The following is a 21456-nucleotide window of genomic DNA, read 5'->3' as shown; positions in this document are numbered from 1 at the left end:
CAGAGCAATGAGCGATTTTTTTGCCTCCCCACAAATCGACTCGGCCTGATATTTGTGACAGATGTAATAAGTTGAGTATGCATTCATACATGAAAGATCATCATTATTATTTTAACCTTACTTTTTTCTCAATTAAATTGGGATATTAAAAAAACATTGTTTATAAAAACTAAGAAGGGTCTAGAGAACTTTTGCACGATGTGGTCTTATGAAGCATTAAAGAAAAAATATTTCATAACTTCATAACGTATGAAAACTATTTCCCACTTATCTCAAATCCGATTTGTTCTTTTTTTTGCCAAATCAATTTTTTTTTTTTTCATTCCAACTTTGCTCTATTAAGTCCCATCACGAGTATTAAACATTTGAAGATGATTAATTACAGCGTTACTCTGCCAACTTTACCTGAATCCTTTTCAAGTGTGAAACATTATCGCTTTAAAAATTTTTCTTCGTTATTGAAATCATGATTATTGAAAATCGATCAAATGCATCGTAAAGGAATTCGGAAAAGTATGGAGAATAATTATAAAATTAAAATTAGTTGGGAAACATTGACAGAGTTTTGATTGGAAACCTCAAACTTGAATAATAAGCAGAGCTAAAGATAAATAGTCGTTCACTTCTACAGAGTTTTTATTTGAATTTAGTAGTTCTAACCACAGGCGGTTCTACGTAATCGGAACAACCTGGATTTATATCTGGACAAGAGATGTGGCTTCAGCAGCATTCCTGTAAATTTCAATCTCAATGCGTGCATCTTCTTTTACAAATTTATTTTTATTTCATCTGTTACCCACGTATTCAGGTAAAGTGGGATTAGCTGTTGTCCACTAAAATGCCATCTCCTGTCTTACAAAATTTCATCTCCCAGAAATCGGTATTTTATTATCACACTTACTCAAGGTAGCGCTCTCCAGGTAAAACCAGGAACGAGGTCCCTTGTCGCTCTGCATAGAAAACACAATTGGAATACCATTAATTGAGGGTAGATGGGCACAATCTAGCCACTTAAGAACCAAATTTAAGTAACCCTGCAACAGAATTACACGATGCCTAATGACCTGCGCTGATAATATTGGCTTGGGCAATTTCTTCTTCGTTTGCGTTCTTTCTATAGGTTTAGTTCGTTCACAACAAAGTTTTATCATTTTCAAAGATTTTCCCAGATTTCTTTAGCTGGTACGTTTTTGCCAGCCTCTTCAATAAGAAAGAAGATATCCACTCCGCGAGGCTCTTCTATACGATTCTATTTTTCTATTCAACGATGTGTGTCAGACAAAAGGAGGTGCCGAATCTCGAATCTTTAGAGATGGAAGTAGTTTTCTAAAAAAAAGACAGCTTTACCTGAATTCTTTGAAGGACGAAATAGAAAATTTATAAGACTATTTACTTTTTTGTGCATTTATTATACTACGTAATCCCGGGGACCTGAATGGTAAGCTACTTAAGTTGACGGTATTGGCCAACCAGTTTCCAGGATTTTATTTTCTAGGAACACTCTTATTTACAGAGCTGTTTTCTGTGCTCGTTACTTGACACTCAGCATAAACTAAGTCATTAAAGATATGTAACGGCAACACTTTCTTGGTAACTACTTCAGAAATAAAGTTTTGTCTGGACAAACTGGACTCTGTAAACTACGGGGTAGAGGCCTAGGTGATGAAATAATACGACGTGATGGAAGTGTTTAACATTGAGTATCTGCGTAAGATTTGTGGACCCATTCACGGGTAGTGTTGAGCTTATGAAGTCATCGATGATAAATATTGCGAAGTAAGATTTAATAACATTTAAAAACATTTTTTCTGCTGGAACAAATACAATATAAGTTCAGTTTTAACGTTGCCTTTGATGAATTTTCGCTTGTATGGTTGCATCTTCTCTAAAAACTTTACTAATGTCAGCAGTAGCTTCAAATCGGCCATGTTTTATGATACGCTTCAGATGGTATTTCTTCTTCAACTGGTCGTCTGGTAAAACAGAAACGACTTCAGTATGCTTTGCCTCTAAATCTTATATGCACATCCTAATACTCGTATTGTTCGTCACTCAACAATATTCGAAATATTTTAATATTTTTCTTTATTTTTTATTGCAGTTGATTTCTCCAATGCGCTTGCAAACAAGAAGTAGAAACTGGTAAAACACCTTTCCCGTAATTCTTAAAAATGAGCGCAATTGTAGGCGCGGCAACGGCGATAGGTGGCGCTGTGACGGCCGCCACCAGCAACAGCTGGTTTATACCGATGCTTGTTGCGGCCATAGCTTATTTCCAGTACGAGGAGATTATGGATCCCGAGTCGAGAGCGGAGGATCTGCCCACTGATGAGATACTTGAGCGCTATGATTTCATAGTGATAGGCGCCGGTTCAGCGGGCGCAGTGGTGGCTAACCGGCTAACGGAGGTGGAAAATTGGAATGTCCTCCTATTGGAGGCCGGCGGCGATGAAACTGAAATTTCGGATGTGCCACTGATGGCTGGATACCTACAATTGAGCAAAATGGATTGGAAATATAAAACGGAACCTTCCGGCAAATTTTGTTTAGGTAAGCTCGATAACTTTACTTTACAAGATAACAATAAACATTTCCTCTTCCCACAGCTATGAATAATGGACGCTGTAATTGGCCACGCGGTAAAGTGCTCGGTGGTTCCAGTGTGCTGAACTATATGTTGTATTTACGTGGCAGCAAAATCGACTATGACAACTGGGAGGCACTAGGCAACCCTGGCTGGGGTTATCGTGATGCTTTATACTACTTCAAAAAGTCGGAGGATAATACAAATCCCTACTTAGCCAGCACTCCTTACCATTCAACCGGTGGCTATTTGACAGTGGGTGAGGCTCCCTATCACACACCGCTGGCGGCTAGTTTCGTTGAAGCTGGTGTCGAAATGGGTTACGAGAATCGCGACTTGAATGGCGAGAAACAGGCAGGCTTTATGATAGCACAGGGCACAACTCGCCGCGGTAGTCGTTGCAGCAGCGCCAAGGCCTTTCTACGGCCAGCTCGATTACGTTCTAATCTACACATATCTATGCACTCACACGTTACACGCATCATGATCGATCCGGTGACAAAATTAGCATTCGGTGTTGAATTTGTCAAGAATCAGCGCATTTACCGCATACGCGCCACGAAAGAGGTCATCTTATCGGGTGGCTCCGTCAACTCTCCACAACTGCTGATGTTATCAGGTATTGGACCACGTAAAGAGTTGGCCAAACATCGCATACCTGTCATTAAAGACCTCAATGTAGGTGAGAACATGCAGGATCACATTGGACTTGGTGGACTCACATTTCTCGTCAATCAACCAGTTTCCATTGTGGAGAGCCGCTTTCACTCCATGTCGACAGTGCTGCAGTACGCTGTCTTCGGACAAGGACCACTCACCATACTTGGCGGCGTTGAGGGTCTTGCTTTTGTGAATACGAAATATGCCAACGCTTCGCTTGATTGGCCTGACATTGAATTTCACTTCGTGTCTGGCTCGACAAACTCGGATGGCGGTTCTCAGTTGCGCAAAGCACATGGTCTCACAGACGCTTTCTATCGCGCAGTATTCGAGAAGATAAACAATCGCGATGCCTGGAGCATCATACCAATGTTGTTGCGTCCGCGTAGTATTGGCTCGATCAAATTGCGTAGCAACAATCCCTTCGACTACCCATACATTTTTCCGAATTACTTAAGCGACGAACTCGATACAAAGTCTCTAGTAGAGGGTGCGAAGATCGCAGTGGCGCTCTCGCGCACAAAAGCCATGCAGCGCTTTGGTTCGCGCATCTCATCGATCAAATGGCCCGGCTGTCAGCATTTGCAGATGTTCACCGATCCCTATTGGGAGTGTATGATACGCCACTACACAGTAACTATTTATCATCCAGTGGGCACTTGTAAAATGGGCCCTTATTGGGATCCCGAAGCTGTGGTGGATCCACAATTGCGTGTGTATGGCATACGCGGCTTGCGGGTGATCGATGCGAGTATTATGCCGAAGTTGGTGAGTGCCAACACAAATGCGCCGGTAATAATGATTGCAGAAAAGGGATCGGACATGATCAAAGAGTTTTGGATTAAAAACACGATAATTTAGTTTGTAGCTTAGGGTGATCGGGTTAGGGTCTGCGTTTTCATGGGGCGGAATATTTCTTCTTCGGATTTATGCGGGTAATTCTGAGACATTTTGTAATCTATTTATTTATTTTGTGTATGTATGTAATCGAAAAAAATTTTATTTGTATGTAAATAGAATTGAAGAAGAAGATGAAATGCTTAGATATTAAGGATAGATGGCTCATTCAGTAATAAACTGTGTGTAATCGATCGAAACTGCAAAAAATCAAAATAATCATAAAAGGTTTCGAGTGGAATGAAGGTTGAGTTTTTCCTTTTCTAAGTTTCAGAGCAGGTAAGAATTTGATTTTTTGGCGCATTCTGGAAAATTTACGAAAATAGCTGAACTTATATTATTTCTTTTAAATTTTTGGAAAAATTGGTAAAATTTAATAACATAATCCGTTATAATTTTGGAGTAGGCTAGCCCAATTTGTAGAACCAATTTATAAGTCCGCGCATCTCCCTTTTAAACGGTTGATCACCATACCAATCGTTATGTGATGTGTGTTACACGTCGATTTCTGTCACATAATTATCAATATCTATATATATAAAAATAAGTTACATTTCCTTGGTAATCTTATAACTCAAGAACCGCCGAACCGATTGACACAAAAATTTTAGAGTTCTTTTCTATCTTTGAGGAGGTGGTTTGTGTGATGTTTGATTGAAATCGGTGCAGCCGTTCCTGAGTTATGACATTTTATGTGAGTAATGGTTTCCTCTCATACGAAATGCCTGTATGGGAAAAACAACAACAAATACACAGCCGCTTATGAGCGTTTCTGTTGTACTGTTGTGGTTGTAAGTGTATTATGTTAATATTAATTTTGGACGAAAATATAATAAAAACTGGAGCATTCAAGGAACTGGAAAAACATTTTTAACTTTATTTATTTTAGCATAATTTATTTAGCGCAAAAAATTGAAATGGAAATTAAAGAATCAAAGTTTAATTACAAGTTTTTATCGGCTCTTTCACCTTACCTGTATATAGGTGACCACCGCAATCAAATTTTAAAAAAGTACAGAAAAGGCTATTGTGACATCTTTAGAAAGTATTTTGAATGAAAAAAATCAACTAATTCAACTGATTAAACATTTTACGAGTTCTATAAAGAAAACTTAATATGAAAAATTTCTTGCGATATAAAAAAAACATTTTATGTATGGTGGTGCGAAGCCCACTGGGAAATGCTAGTTCTGTAATAAAATATAAATTCATAATTGCCAGTATTCTATTCAATTTGAGCGCTTGCTTAAGAAAAAAATAAAACTCCATCTTAAATGGGACGTTTGAGAATGAAAATTTATCACGAAAATATTTGTCAAAATTTCCTTTCGTATATAGTAGTACACGTCCCGAAGTCTTTTACATGGAAAAAAATGCGCCACATTGTATGCGAAGAAAATTTTCAAAACAACGCGATTTTTGAGCGCCTTCGAATTTTTACTTTATTATACTCTAATTGAATTGGCTATGAAACTGCATACCCAGAAGTCTTCGAAAGATTCTGATTTTGATGAAATTTGTTAAATTTTTGTGAATTTGGTACAAAGTTTGGAAATTTAATTGCTAAGGTTTTTGTTATATAATTAACTATATTTGAAAAATATTTATAATGAAAAATATATCGAATATTGTAACAAATAAAGGAATACTCGTACATATTATATATGGAAAGAAAAAGCAGTAATAGTTCCATTTAGATTTGTTTATCTGTCTAATATGCGTAATATTGCATTGAAATAAATAAATATCTGCATACTTAAATCTATTGATGGCTAGACAAGTATTTCTGTTCATTATGAGTAAACTCCTGACAGAAAAGGACTATATAAGTATTTGCTTTTCTATTGCAATCACAAAATCTGAATTTCTTGTACTTTGTAACAAGATTCAGAGAGAAAATTAATGAACAGCCTGTCCGGCAGAACGAATTAAATATTTTTTAAGCAAAAAGGTATTGCATAATTTGCAACTATTGCATTATTTGATTTTACTTTACTTAATTTAATTAATTTTATTTTATTTTATTTGCTTTATTTGATTAAGTTTATTTTATTTCATTTTTTTTATTTAATTTAATTTAATTGTATTTATTTTACTTTAATTTCATTCAGTATTTTATTTTATTTCTACATAGTTTTTAATTCTATTTTATAATTTGTTTTAATGTAAGTTTGCTTTATTTTATTTTACTTTTTTTATTTTAGTTTACTTCATTTTATTTTTATATTCTTTTTTTTTAATTTTCGTTCTGATTTTCTTGCCTTACTTCTTTCTTTATTTGTTTCATTTTAATTTATTTTGCTTTTTATTTATTTTATTCTATCCATGTGATTCTGTGTTAGGTAATTCAACTTAATCAAAATTTGTTTTAATGTAATATGTAGTTTATTTTATTTTATTTTATTTCATTTTTATTTATACTTTGTGTTTATTTATTCTATTCTATTTATTTTATTTTATTTAATTTAATTTAATTCAATTCAAATAACGTATGCACTTATATATAATGAATATATGTATGCATATTTTTTTATAAGGGGAAATTAAGTTTTGAGCCATCGAAAAAGAGACTTGGGATTACAGCATTCCCACATCTATTTTATTATTTATTGTTTCATAAATAAAGGAACTGTAACTTTTATTTTAATTTAAGTGTACATCGTTTATTTTGTTTGTTTATTTTTTTTTAATTTCATTTAATTTAATTTTGTTTCGTATTACGATATATACATATATACAGCTGTTGACAGCTAATTAGAAACGACACTTATTTCAAAATAAATTTTCCATTTTCCTTTTAAACACGTATTTTCATAACTTTTTGCCAATTTTATTTAAACATATGATAAACTTAAAAACTAGTGGAAAACAATTTAATCGCAATTCTTTATTAAATATATATATATATTTTTTAAAGCATGTGAAATGCTGGATAGGGCAACTAATTAGAAACAGTAATGTATTATCAGATCTACATAAACATTATGTTAGTATATGGTTCCATAACCCTTTTGCTTCAACACTGCCTCACATCGATTGCGCATTGATGTAATGAGATTCTGACAGCGCGCCACAGGTATTGCTTGCCATGCCGTTTTTACTTCGGCAAAAAGGACATCCATATTTGGGATATTTTTGGCACTCACGGCTTTTTTAACGTCACCCCAGAGATGCTCTATTGGGTTTAAGTCCGCACTGGATGATGGCCATTCCAAAACATTGATGAAATTTTCGTCGAAAAACTGTTTCGTCAACTTTGCCGTGTACTTTGGATCATTATCCTGTTGAAACTTCCATATAACAGGCAAATTTTCCTCAGCCCACGGCAACATTACATTTTTTATTATATCGACGTATTTCTCCTTATTTAAAATTCCATCAATCCTATGGATTGGGCCAACACCATTCCACCAGAAACATCCCCACACCATGATTGATCCTCCACAATGCTTCACTACCCACGAAACGTAGCGAGGATTGAATTCTTGGTTGATTGGCCATCGAACATACCTTTTACCATCTGGGCCTATGCGATTTATCTTGGTTTCATCGCTCCAAACGATATATTTCTATTGATTTGGAGTCCATGACCAATGGGATCTCGCAAAGACTATTCGCCGTCTCCTTTGTATCTTGGTTAGAAGGGGCTTCTTGCGTGCTGCTCTGCCATGCAGTCCAGATTCGACCAGACGCCGAGCAATTGTCCTCTTGGATATTTTGAAATTATATTGATCCTGAATTTCCCGTTGGATGTCAGTGGAAGTCTTTTTTGGGTCTCTTTTGGAGATGATTGCTATCTTGCGGTCAATTTCTGCTGAAATTTTCCGGGGCCTTTTCTTACGTGGAACATTGGCAACAGTCTTAAAAGATTGGATATGCTTTAAGGCGTTAAAAACCATTTTTTTTGAGCATTTGACTTGCTTAGAAATTTCACTGTACGACTTTCCAGCCTTACGAAGGTCAAAAATGGAGCTGGGCAGGGCAGGTGTACAGCTGCTGCTTTTTCCCATTACACATCTTGAAGACGATTATTTTAGTTGCTTTTAAACAACCAATTTAATATATATATTTGGTCTATGGATAAGTTCGTGCGGTTTTACAACAGATGGCGTAACTTGATTATTATTCCATCGATCCACATTTCCAAACATTCATTGGAGAGCTACTGTCGTAAGGCACAAACGTCAGTATAAGTTTTTTATTTGAAGCGTAAACAACAATATTTTTACCACACTTGAAAATGTCGAATTTCGTGCCAAATAATGTGTTTTTGCGGGGAATTCTTTAATATGAAGAAAAAAGCAGCCGAAAGTCATCGTATCTTGGTGGAAGTTTATGGTGAGCATGCTCTAGCTGAGCGAACGTGCCAGAAGTGGTTTGCACGCTTTAAAAGTGGTGATTTTGGCCGCGCCGCCAAAGTTCATGGATACCGAATTGGAGGAATTGCTCGATCAAGATCCGGCTCAAACGCAAGAAGAGGTTGCAAAAACTTTGGGAGTTGATCAATCATACATACCAAAAAGTCGATTATATTATTATTAAAATAACACAACTTGCCGAATATGCTTCCATTGAACAACTGTTTCTAATTACTCGTCTCAGTTTATTTACCTTGAACTAAGTAACCCATGCACTGCGTTGGATAATATTAACGGTACTTCAATTACACAACTACAAAACTAGGCGCGTTGGGTAGTAAATAGAGTAACAAAAGCAATGCAAATGATTTTAAGAGAAAAAATAACGGTAAATTTAAGGGGGGGGGGGGGGGGGGGGGGTAGGGTCACAAAATCGAAATTTTTTTTCTTCACTCATCTTATAGTAAATCATTTCAAGAATTTTGTGTCAAAATTTTAAGTGGATCGGAGCAGAACTCTCAAAGTTATAGCCTTTGTAGGCACTCTACCTCGAATGCGGAGCATCGATAATTTCTCAGAGTCATTTTTTCAAATGCGTTTTTCCCGAAACGACTTCTTAAAAGTCGGTGCCAATCACAACTCCGAAACTATTCAACCGATTCTTTTCAAATTTGGCACACGTTTTCTAAATCAAAAATACCTCCCCCCTACACTGTTTTTTTTTTATTTTTTGTTTTTTAAGGTTGTTTTTCACTTACAAATATGGCGAAATTTTTCGCCAAAAATGCTCGTTTTACGTTTTTTTGCCACCAAAACTACAAAAATTAAAAAAAAAAAATTTTATTAATGTAGGGGGGAGCATTACGTCATACTTTAACTGAAAAATTCGACTTTTTTAGTTTCAGATGATTCTACGACGAATGCCGATTGGCACCGCAGAGCACCTCTCGAAAAACATATCTCCAAAAAAACTCTGTCATGGGCTTATTTGTCAATATTTTATTATTAATTATTTTTTAAAAACTTATTGAAAAGATGTACAATAACATGTAACTGATTTTATTAAAGTATCTTAAGCCATATTTCTGTAAAAAATTCACAAAAAAAGTGGTTTTTTTTTAGCGCTAAACCCTACCTCCCCCTTAAACAGTTTAATATTATGCTCATCAAGCGTTTATCAAAAGAGAGCGTTTCTAATTAGCTGACAACAGCTGTATGTACTTTATTTTATTTTATTTGTATTTCATTTTATATTATATTTTTATTATTTTATGTTAAAGGAGTTAATTCAGTTTAATTTGATTTATTTTCTTTAATTCAATTTAATTTTGATTCCTTTTTTAATAAATAAATTAATAATAATAAATAAACTGTAGCGCTAAATCTGTTTTACTTTTATTTAATTTAATTTATTTTATTCTATTAGAGATAATTCAATTTAATTGGATTTATTTTCTTTAACTTAAATTAATTTTGCTTTATTTTTTAATGAAATATATTTTGTTTCAAAAATAAAATGAAATCTAGCTTTTAATTTGTTTCATTTTTATTTTATTTTTGTTTCATTTGTTCATTTATTCTACTCTAATTATTTATCCTATTATATTTACTTCAATTCAATTTAATAATTTTTTTTTTATGAAAGTTTGCATTTATTTTCTTTTCTAATTATTTTCATTATTTGGGTTAATACATAAATAAATAAAAGTTAACTTTTAAATTATTTTTATCTTATTTTAGTTTATCTCATTTTTTATTATATTCTACTAGACTTAATTACATTTATTTATTTTACTATTTTAATTAATTCTATCTCATTTTGCTTCATTTTATTATATTTTATTTTGTTTTACAAATAAATCAATAAACCAGTCTTTTGACCAGAGAGGTAATCCTGTTCCGTTATACAGGTACTTTAGATTTGCTTGGATTAAAAAAAGGTTGTCTGTAAAGTCGGTTTACTGACGATAGTTTAACATGATAACGTCATAAGAAAATACTGATTGAATGGTTGCATTTTTCAAAAGAAAATTTTAATTTTATTTGTTTGATAGATATTTTGTATGGATATAGAGAAGGAGTTAACATTAACATAACATAATATACTTTAACATAACATAACATAATATAACATAACATAACATAACATAACATAACATAACATATCAACTATCTTGTATGGATATAGAGAATGAGTTAACATTAACATAACATAATATAATTACTTTAACATAACATAACATAACATAACATAACTTAACATAACTTAACATAACATAACATAACATAACATAACATAACATAACATAACATAACATAACATAACATAACATAACATAACATAACATAACATAACATAACATAACATAACATAACATAACATAACATAACATAACATAACATAACATAACATAACATAACATAACATAACATAACATAACATAACATAACATAACATAACATAACATAACATAACATAACATAACATAACATAACATAACATAACATAACATAACATAACATAACATAACATAACATAACATAACATAACATAACATAACATAACATAACATAACATAACATAACATAACATAACATAACATAACATAACATAACATAACATAACATAACATAACATGCTGTTCAAGCAAGGTAACGACGCATGAGCAAGATAACGACGCATTTTTTGGTGCGTGCAGCCGGCTACATAGAATTATAAGACGTTATCACGTCAAAAAATAATAATAACATTAAAACAACAGGTATTTTTAACAAACTTGGTTTTATTTTAAATTCTTCAAGTAAATCAAATTAATAAAAATCAATAAGAAGGCATATGCAAATACAAATACGTGGATTTATATATGTACATATGCGCATATACATACATATATACGCTCACTTAAGTAGGAGAGAGCAAGATGTCGAACGTTGCCGTTCGTTTGCTTTGTTTGCTTTGTCGTTCGTTCCGCGCTTTCGCTTGCAGTTCAGTCAAGGTAACGGCAATGAGCAAGGTAACGACATATGAGCAAGGTAGCGGCAATGAGCAAGGTAACACTAATGAGCAAGGTAACGGCAATGAGCAAGGTAACACTAATGAGCAAGGTAACGACACATTTTTTCGTGCGTGCAGCCTGTTAAATCGAATTATAAGACGTTATCACGTCAAAAAGGTCGTATGAGTAATTTTAATTAAGAATAATTTTGTACGTACTAACATTGATCTATACAAACGGCCAGATACAAGCGTCTTTTTTCAGCCCTTTTTTCAGAGTATACTCGTACGTACATACATATGTAGGAAGATCTTGCTCATGTGTGCACGCAAAAGTTGAATTTTTTCGGCGGGATGTGCATGCGCAAAATGTATTTCCTCTTCGTCAATACTCTATGTAGGCATTAATTACTTAACATTTAAAATATTTTACTTATACAGAGAAGTATAGACATACCTATATATGTATTTGTATAGATATCTTTAATTCTCTAGAAGTTCTAATTTCTTTTTACTCCGAATTGAAATTAGTTTGGAGCAGCATTGGGTTAATGTGCACATCTAGAATTTATAGCCAACGCTTTGACTATTCACTAAAAAAGCTAGAACAATTTGAAAAGCACTGGTCACTTCAAACAATGAGGTTATACATATTTATCACTTTCATAGCCTAAACTCAACTAGAGCGAACGACGACGACTGCATGCCAGCGAATTTCACGCAGTGAAGTGGTGAGCACTTATCAGTAGGGCAAATAACATTGAGCACAATGATGGCGGAAGGCGAAATGCACTCGGCGACAGAGTTATTTCTGTTGCTGCCGTTAAGAAGCGAAATTTATTTCTGTTGCTCTGTCGGCGACAGAGTTATTTCTGTTGCTACCGTTTGGAGGCGAAATAAATCAAGGTGGCTATAAGTTTTTATTTTCGATGAAAGATCGAAACTTACACATTTTTTTGTTTATTTAACATATGGCTTTTTTTGAAGCTTTAAAAAATTACTAAACAAAAGTGTATTTACCAGCCTTGCCATGCTGGATAGTGTATTGCCTCAGTTTCTTTCGTTGTTCTGTGTGTCGTTATAGTTTCATCTCCCATGATACTTCTTGTCTGTCATGCCGAAATGATCAATTTTAATATCGCTAAATTTCACGATATGTTCTAGCAAACTCGCATATACTATTATATATATCCAAAATAATTGTATAACCTTCCTCCGAAAATTTATTTAAGGGGATAATCTCGTATGACAGTCGTTTTTTATTGATTAATTGGTTTATTATTTGAAAACTCATAAGATCATTTTTTTTACTAAAGAATATTATTATTATATTGAAAGTCTTATCTTATACCTACTTAGCGCTGCAATAAATTTTGTTACAAGTTAAGTCCGTTATAGGTATGAAATTATAATACTTTTTTGACGTGATAACTTCTTATAATTCGATGTAGCCGGCTGCACGCAACAAAAGGTGCGTCGTTATCTTGCTCATGTGTCGTTACCTTGCCTGAACTGCAAGCGAGAACGCGGAACGAACGACAAAGAGGTAGAATCGGCCGCCGCGTTCGGCAACGTTCGACATCTGGCTCTCTTCTACTTGAGTGAGCATATGTATGTATATGCGCATATGTATATAAATCCACATATTTGTATTTCCATATGCCTTCTTCCTGTGTGCATGGTAATGAACCATTTCTCTGTTGAGAATAGGAGATGATAGGAAAAGTAGGAAATGAAAGGGGGTGTTTCGAGTGTAATGTGTCCTGAAAAAGTCAAATCGATGATGTTGCCTCTTAGTGTTGTTGACTTATTAACGTCTGATGCACAATCGAAATTGAACATATCTTTCATGAATTTGATAAATGTTTCGTCATTTTTCACGTTTGTGTAAATGAAACTTGATCAATTCCATTGCGATTCCATTTACCTCCTTCTCTATATCCATACCAAATATCTATCAAACAAATAAAATTAAAATTTTCTTTTGAAAAACGCAACCATTCCATCGGCATTTTCTTATGACGTTGCCACGTTAAACTATCGTCAGTAAACCGACTTTACAGACAACCTCTTTTTTTAAGGAAGTTAGTCTTATTTAATCGTATAAATATTAAAAAAAAAAATGTAAATTTTCATTCGAAATACTCATCCTTTCCTTTCACGCAGTGCCTTCAGACGATTAGGCCATTCAGCTATTGTAGCACGCACGGTTTTCATGGATATTGGCTTCGTTGCTCGAACCAAAGATTGTTTGAGACTCTCCAAATTTCTGTGAGGTCTTCGATAGGTCATGTTCCCCAATTCTGACCATAAACTGTAGTCCAATGGTTTCAGATCTTGACTTCCAGATGGCCAATATTCTGCGACTATGAACCCAGGAACATTTTTTTTGAGCCACTACCTTTAGTAGGTTTTGCCCTTAATAGGCGGAATCTTGCTGGAAAATCGAATGCTCTCCATTGAAGAGAACACTGCTCCTCAACTGCTTCACCACGCCTTCTAAGACATCCTCTTGGTACACTTTTGCCTCGGTCTTAATATCTTTTTCGCAGAAATGAAGAGATGTAACGCCTTTACAAGACACCCCACCAAACCATTACGGAGGCTGGATGGTGGTCACGCGTATTTAGAATTGATAGCGTAGACTTTGTCGTTTTGCTAATTAAAAATTTCTTCCACAGTCAAAAATTTTCTCATCTGTGAAAATAATATTTTCATGGCCGTTAACCGCGTGCTACCGAAGAAGCTGCTTGCATCTATTGAGTCTAATTTTCTTCAAGTGCGAAAGGTTTTCATGTGGAGTTTATCACTAATTAGTCTTGACATGGATGTGGTCGATACATTCATTTCCCAGGATATGATTTTCTGCTTTCTAAGTGGATTTCTGCGAATTCTTCCTCGAACGGCTTTTATGGCTGCACTAGTTCGAACCCATGACTTCATTTATGACTGTCTGTCACTTGAGACGTTTGGAAAAAATGATTGATCGTGCGGTAAAAAAACATTCTCGAAATATTAAGTTTTTTCAGCGGTTTGTAAATCTCACCTGCATTTTTACCACACTTTTGTAATACAATCACTGCAATGCGATTTTCCTTAGCTCCCGACTCCATTATTAACAAGAGAAATATGCCACGAAACTGAGTATAATTTATGAGTAGACAATGCATACGAACAAAAGCAAAAATAATGGAATTTGTTCTCGCAGTATGCATTACAATATTGGTCACAGAATTTATGGCAAGACTAAGTATAACTTAATTTACATAGACTTCTGGATAAAGTATATGTACATATATATAATATAACTAAGTCGCTTATTTTTGTACTTATTTTATTGAATTAAGGCATTAAGCAAATGTAACTGAAGAGCTTCGAATAGAAACTGTTATGACTGAAAAAAGACCAATACTGAGCCGAATAATGCAAAGGCTACTGCGAATCATGGAGGTAATTCTGAGATAAAGTGGAGGTATGTTTCAAGCACAGGCTTGGGAAATAGTTATTTTATAGTTAGAAAGTGATATAATAATAATTTTATAATTTCAATAAATTAATTTTTTTTTTTATTTAAATTTTAATATCTGCAAATCCTAAAGCTAATGCTAGGCAATGCGGCTCATATACAGCTGCCCTAAACCATTCCAAACCCCCGCCAATCACCTGACCTCAATATAATTCAGCGATCAATGGATAGCGAGACTAATACTCGACCTAAAAAAGTGGGTAGAAAGAAAGCACGGTGAGGTTAACTATTACCTCACACAGTTTTTGTCCGGACATGGGTCCTTTCGCAAGTATTTGTGGCGAATGGGAAAAGTGAGCCAAGCAAACTGCATATATGGAGATACTGAGTATGATGATGCGGAGCACACCTTCTTTAAATGCGAGAGGTAGAACGTAGAGAGAACAGGTCTGCAACGAGCTATTGGTGTATTTACACCTGAAGAAATTATCGACAAAATGATGATAGACGAAGAAAAATGGAATGCCGTCAAAAATTTTATGGAGGATATTATCCGAAAAAAGAAGCGCGAAATGGAAAGTTATGCTGAAGAGCATTGAGCATAGGTTTCTCAAAACAGGCGACCCTAGACGCAGAGTGAGTGAGTAAGTGTCCTTCTTAGGACGCCGTCTTGCCCCTTTACCTCGAAGCAATGCGGAAGCAGTCCCGGGGGGCGGGGAAAAATCCAAGAGAAGAGGAGGGATATTTTTAGTGGAATCACCACACACGTAGTAGCGACGGTTACTATGTGGTGCGAAGGCATTTTTAACCCAACCACATCTCCCAAAAAAAAAAAAAAAAATATAATCGAGCATGCTTGCGAAAATTTCTCCAAAAAACTAAAAAAAATAGAAACAAATTAACGAAAAAAATTAAAAACAAACTAATTTTTTTAGCTTTTGGAACACAAGCAAACTACTGAAGGAATATCTGGAAACAGAATGGTATAATATTTCACCAGACATATGTAAAAACTTTATAGAATCTATGCCAGAACGTTTAAAAAACAGTAATAAAGGCCAGATAATTAGGCACTAAATACTGATCAGGGAGTTTTATATAATATTTCAAGGGCATACAATTTTGTGTAATTATTCGTTTGGACTTGAATTTTGTGATTTTCATTATTTGTATTACATTATTTTATTTAGTTAAGGGAATTAATGGAGTGGATTCTAAACAATTGACAAATATGCTTTTTCCAAAATTAATTAATTAACAGTTCCGAAATGCTGTTTTAAATTTGAACAGCGAGTTTTAGTCGCTGTATGTAAATAGCAGCAGATAGTTCAGAAAACGAAAATGTATTTAAATGGAAGAAAAATTTTAATGGAAAGTCGAGTAAATAGCTCTAGTAACATTGGTTTTTAACCCTTTCGCTACATCTTTTTATTGTGCCATCCAAAAAATCCAAATTTTTGTCTGAGTATTTATTTTAAGACCAATAACAATACAAATAAATTTTTTTATATTTTTTTTGTGCTTTTTTTTAATGTTGCCATATGGCAACAAATGTTTTGTATTGGTTTCAATCGCAAATAAACTTCTTCTGCAATCTAATGCAAGTTAACACCTTACGAGAAATTTCTTGCCATATGGCAACAAGCTTAGTTTTAAAAATTAGCACAGCTTTTAAAGCTGCGAACGAAAAAATATTTATATGCCAAATGACAGATTGAACATTTTTCTATATACTTTATTCAAAAATTGTTGAAAACATTTGCCCAAAATGCTTCAAAAATCTAAAAATGCAAAATACAAATTCCAGAGTGAGTGCTATATGCCAGAAGGCTTTCTTTAAAAATGTTGTATTACCAATATATAATGGGCAGTTATTTTTTATTTTATTTCTGTTTAACGATTAAACTTCAATTTTTGAAAATATGTAACAAAAAAGTTGATATTTTTTACAAGAGAGTGTTGACGGTCTTTTAAAGTTTACTGTTGCCATATGGCAAAAATAGCGCGAAAGGGTTAACAAAAATCATTCCTATCTTTTTTATCAATTCAATCTCAGTGCAATAAGAACACAAATTTTCATCATACACAGTGAAAGTATGAAATTTATAAAAACAAAAAAAAAAACATACAAGTTGCTATTTTGCAATCGGCGTCCTTGTATTCACCAAAGTACAAATTTTAATTTAAATCCCACTAAAATATGTCGCACTGTGCAACGTCGCGCTACTCAGCAATTTTCGCCGCTGGCTGGCATCGTGCTTCCGCTCTCATGCTCTCGCACTCGCACGCTCTTACACTACATTCACAGCGCTAAATGGTGAATCGTATTTAATTCATGTAAAAAGTTCGTTAACAGCTAAATCTGATTATCGAAATTTAAATGCTTAAAATGCTCGAAAAGATAATACAAGTTGAATTATGAAAGCATTGCTAAATAATTAAAGTTCAAGCGAATAACTTTAGTTCAACACAAATAACAAAAAAGAAGAACAATCTGCAGTTTTTATTTATTTTTCAGCTATAGCAAGTGCTTCTGCCAATAAGTAAACAAGCTAGAAACGTACACCCAGCCACAAAACGAAAGCTCATCAAAATATAAAAAACATATTCTGCATTTGTTACATGGAAAAAATGCGTAACAGCGGCAGAGAAAAAATTTTCTAGCAACTTCAAACTTGCACTTTATTATACTAGAATTCAGTGGGTTATAAAACTGCCCACTCGAAAGTTTTCTAAAAATTCTAATTAAAACCGTGGAATTGTAAGGAAAGTTTGTGGATTTTTTCTAATTTTTCTGTGAACTTTGAGATTTGGATTTATATGTATTTTGTTAGACAATGAATTCCACTTTTATAAAAAAGTATGAACATTAAATAAAGTCAAAACTGTTCAAAATACTGATGTGCTATCGTTCGTCGCGCGCTGTACGCAAACAGAAAAAAGTTGTACCTGTCATTTAGCGCAAAAACAAAAAAACAAACGTAGTAACAAGATAATAAAGGGGCCGGGGCGCTTAAGCGGATTACTGCAGCGCAAGTATGACGAGTTGATATGATAATCTGTTTATAAAACAAAGTTAAGAAAAACACGCTAACAATGTATTTAAAAAAAAAAAAAAAATGTGGGCCTTTGTAAGCTTTCTCACACAAGACAGAGATTACAAAAAGCCATATAATATAAAATAATTACAATTTCATATCAACACATTTCACTGCTTTCCAATTTAATTGTGTGAAAAAGTAAGATCTTCAGTTAAGCCTCAACGCCCTGATTGCGCGTTTCGATATGATATTCAGTGCTACCTTTTCGCAATGCCGTCTTTGCATTTTAGGTAATTAGTAAAAGTGTTTATTTTAACGGTAAACAAAATTTAATTTTCAAGCATCTTCTCTTCGACAGCAGTGGCATTGCTGGTGATTGTGGTGATCGCGGTGGTCGCCAGCACAACGCTTGGCAGCGTAATCAGCGGCGATTCACCCCCGACAGTGACAAATCACACACTGCCAAGCAGCAGCTGTGCCAGCTCAGCAGTGGGTAGCGTTGAAGCGCTTGTTGGCAGTCTCTTCACAGCGATAAATGCAGCCAAGTGTGAAATGACACGCGCCGATCAGTGGCCAGCCGACTTTGCGGAGGAAGCGCTCAATAACGGTCTGCAAGAGTACGACTTTGTTATTGTGGGTGCTGGCACAGCTGGGTCGGTAGTCGCCAGTCGGTTAACCGAAAACCCGCGCATAAGAGTGTTATTGCTAGAGGCGGGCGATGATCCGCCAATTGAATCGGAGGTGAGTGATTTGATTCTATGCGACCGACATACTATATACAATGTAGTGCTGAAGCTGCGCTCTTTCGCTTTAGTTGGCACCAGTAGCTTTATTTCTCCCTCTTCATTCGCAGATCTTCACATTGAGTTCATCGCTACATCGCAGCTCATATGCCTGGACTGACTACGCCGAACCCAATCCCAATTGTTGCCAAGGCATGCGTATGGGTCGCTGCTATTGGCCGCGCGGCAAAATGCTTGGTGGTTCTGGTTCAATGAGTGGAAATATTTTCTTGTTGGGTAATCAACAAGATTTTGACCGTTGGCGCCAGTTAGGTTGCGACAAGTGGTCATGGGAGGAGATGCAGTTGCTGTATGAAAAAGCGACCACAGCGTCAATGCATGCTGCCTCCGTTAAGCCCGTAGGTGAATTAGTATTAAACTATTTTGAACATCTAGCGGAACACAACAATCTAACGCGTCTGGTACTCAGCGCCAGCAGCGAGCTGGGATTGCGCTATATTCCCGATTTGACAGAGGGTACACGTGTTGGCTACACGGATGCTATTCCAGCGAATATTAAAAGCGGCAGGCGCATGAGTGTAGCAAAATCTTATTTAGGCGAAGTAGCGCGTACCCGACCTAATCTCCAAGTCATCAAAAATGCTTTAGCTACAAAGATACTCTTCTCATCAGATAATAGCCGTGCAGTGGGGGTAGAATTTTTGTTGCGTGGTCGCCACCACTTAAAAGCGCTTGTGCGTAGTGAGGTACTTGTTGCAGCTGGCGCAATTAACTCACCAAAGCTTTTGCTACAGTCCGGTATTGGGCCACGTGAAAACCTAAATGAGCTGGGTATACCTCAGCTCGCAGATTTGCCCGTTGGGCACAACCTACACGATCATGGCATGTTACCATTGTTACTCAGTTTTGAACGTGAAATTCCAGTTTCACAAAGTGTCGGCGATCCGCAAAGCGTTGCTGACTATTTTCTACGCCAATCGGGTCCACTTGCCGCCAGTATTAGTATCATGGGTTTCATTAATACCAATGCCAGCAGTAGCAGTAAATTTCCTGATTTACATTTAGTTTCGCACACAATCGTACCTGCGGGTAACGCCAACACCTTTCAATTTCTACAACTGCGGGATGAAATAATCGATGGAATTTCGCGCGCCGCCAATAACCGCAGCCTCTTACAAATATACGGTTCACTGCTGCGTCCACAATCGCGCGGCAGGATGCGTCTACGCTCAGCGGATCCTCAGGCACACCCACTCATATACAACAACTATGCTAGCGAGCGTGCTGATCAGTTGACTTTGTTACGCTACGTACGCTTCGTGCAGCGCATGTGTGCCACAAAGGCATTCAGGAACTACGGCTTGCAAATGTTACATGTGCCTATTGAGGAGTGCGATAAGTTGGCTTACAATTCAGATGCTTATTGGCTATGCTACGTGAAATATTTGTATATTGGAGCTTGGCATCCGGTGGGTACATGTCGAATGGGCGCCGATACAGATTCGAATGCTGTAGTGGATCAGCGCTTGCGTGTGCGGGGCGTGAACGGATTGCGCGTGGTGGACGCAAGTATAATGCCAGAAATAACGAGTGGTAACACTAATGGACCAACGACGATCATTGCCGAAAAGGCGGCCATTGTGATCGAAGAGGATTGGAACGAGAAAGTAGCGTGATGGTCGGTGAAAGTGAGTTTTAAAGAATTTGTATAAATTTTAAGTGTTATAAATTATGTTAGAAAATATATACACATGCACCATAAAGTCTGCGTTCACCCGAATAGCCTTCTTAAATTTATTAAAATCAAAATAGAATATTATGATTAAATTTAAATCTTTACAATTTGTTTATTCACTACATTCCCAGCTTTTAAGGGGGGAAACAAGATTCCTCACTTCACTTTTTAGATAACGGGAAAATAATTTCAGCAGCATGTAAATGTGGCACCAAAAAGTCTGCGTTCAGCCTGTTTATTTTAATGATACCGTTTATTTTAACATTTAAAAAAAGTATTTGCTCTGAAACTGCCAGAAAAGTTCTACGTCAAGCTGGATACCATGGTAGAGTCGCCCGAAGAAAGCCTTTCATTTCTCTTGTGAACAGACGTAAACGCATTCAGTTTGCTAATGAGTACATAAATAAGCCTCCCGAGTTCTGGAAAAAAGTAATATTTTCAGACGAAAGTAAATTTTGTATATTCGGAATAAAAAACCGTCAAATTGTTTGGCGAAAACCTGGAACTGCTCTTGAAAAGCAAAATCTTGTTGGCACGGTTAAGCACGGAAGTGGCGGGGTTATGGTTTGGAGTTGCATGGCGGCAAATGGGGTGGGTAAGTTAGAATTTATTAACTCGACGATGGATAAATAGGGATACTTGAACATACTAAAACGGAATTTAAAGCAAAGTGTAGAAAATCTGGGCTTATCAAGAACATTTTGGTTTCAACAAGATAACGACCCGAAGCACACAGCCGAGATCGTTAAGCTTTGGCTCTTGTACAACGCCCCAAAACAGCTTAAAACACCGCCATAGTCCCCAGATCTTAGCCCTATCAAGCATCTGTGAGATCTATTGGAAAAAAGAATTCGTCAGCAAGTAATTACTAGTAAAGAGGTTTTGCGGAGTGTCATGCAGGCAGAATGGAGAAAGATAACAGCAGAGGAAACAGAGAAACTAGTAAGTTCACTGCCAAATAGGCTGAGTGAAGTCCT

General features: G+C 35.5%; 2 protein-coding genes across 2 annotated transcripts; both read left to right on the top strand.

Annotated features, from left to right (window-relative positions):
- Nucleotides 1-2107: 2107 nt before the first annotated feature.
- LOC129239076 (glucose dehydrogenase [FAD, quinone]) lies at nucleotides 2108-4236 on the top strand. Its single transcript, XM_054874360.1, has 2 exons — nucleotides 2108-2550; nucleotides 2607-4236. Exons 1-2 carry the CDS (start codon nucleotides 2172-2174, stop codon nucleotides 4103-4105), a joined length of 1878 nt encoding a protein of 625 aa, XP_054730335.1. The 5' UTR covers nucleotides 2108-2171; the 3' UTR covers nucleotides 4106-4236.
- A 13996-nt stretch (nucleotides 4237-18232) lies between these two features.
- Nucleotides 18233-20548, top strand: LOC129239075 (glucose dehydrogenase [FAD, quinone]). Its single transcript, XM_054874358.1, has 3 exons — nucleotides 18233-18291; nucleotides 18360-18742; nucleotides 18855-20548. The coding sequence occupies exons 1-3, from the start codon at nucleotides 18246-18248 to the stop codon at nucleotides 20418-20420; spliced, it is 1995 nt and encodes a 664-aa protein (XP_054730333.1). The 5' UTR covers nucleotides 18233-18245; the 3' UTR covers nucleotides 20421-20548.
- The last annotated feature ends 908 nt before the right edge of the window (nucleotides 20549-21456 follow it).

The sequence above is a fragment of the Anastrepha obliqua genome, chromosome 2, assembly GCF_027943255.1.
Source record: "Anastrepha obliqua isolate idAnaObli1 chromosome 2, idAnaObli1_1.0, whole genome shotgun sequence".
NCBI classification, from domain to species: Eukaryota; Metazoa; Arthropoda; class Insecta; order Diptera; family Tephritidae; genus Anastrepha; species Anastrepha obliqua.
Note: the sequence above shows the minus strand (reverse complement) of the source record. Positions and strands in the feature narration are given on the sequence as shown.

Coding starts and splice junctions, on each gene's coding strand:
- LOC129239076 (XM_054874360.1), top strand. CDS start 2,172: ATGAGCGCAATTGTAGGCGCGGCAACGGCGATAGGTGGCGCTGTGACG. Junction 2,551..2,606: donor TTCCGGCAAATTTTGTTTAG/GTAAGCTCGATA, acceptor CTCTTCCCACAG/CTATGAATAATGGACGCTGT.
- LOC129239075 (XM_054874358.1), top strand. CDS start 18,246: ATGATATTCAGTGCTACCTTTTCGCAATGCCGTCTTTGCATTTTAG. Junction 18,292..18,359: donor ATGCCGTCTTTGCATTTTAG/GTAATTAGTAAA, acceptor TCTCTTCGACAG/CAGTGGCATTGCTGGTGATT. Junction 18,743..18,854: donor ATCCGCCAATTGAATCGGAG/GTGAGTGATTTG, acceptor CTTCATTCGCAG/ATCTTCACATTGAGTTCATC.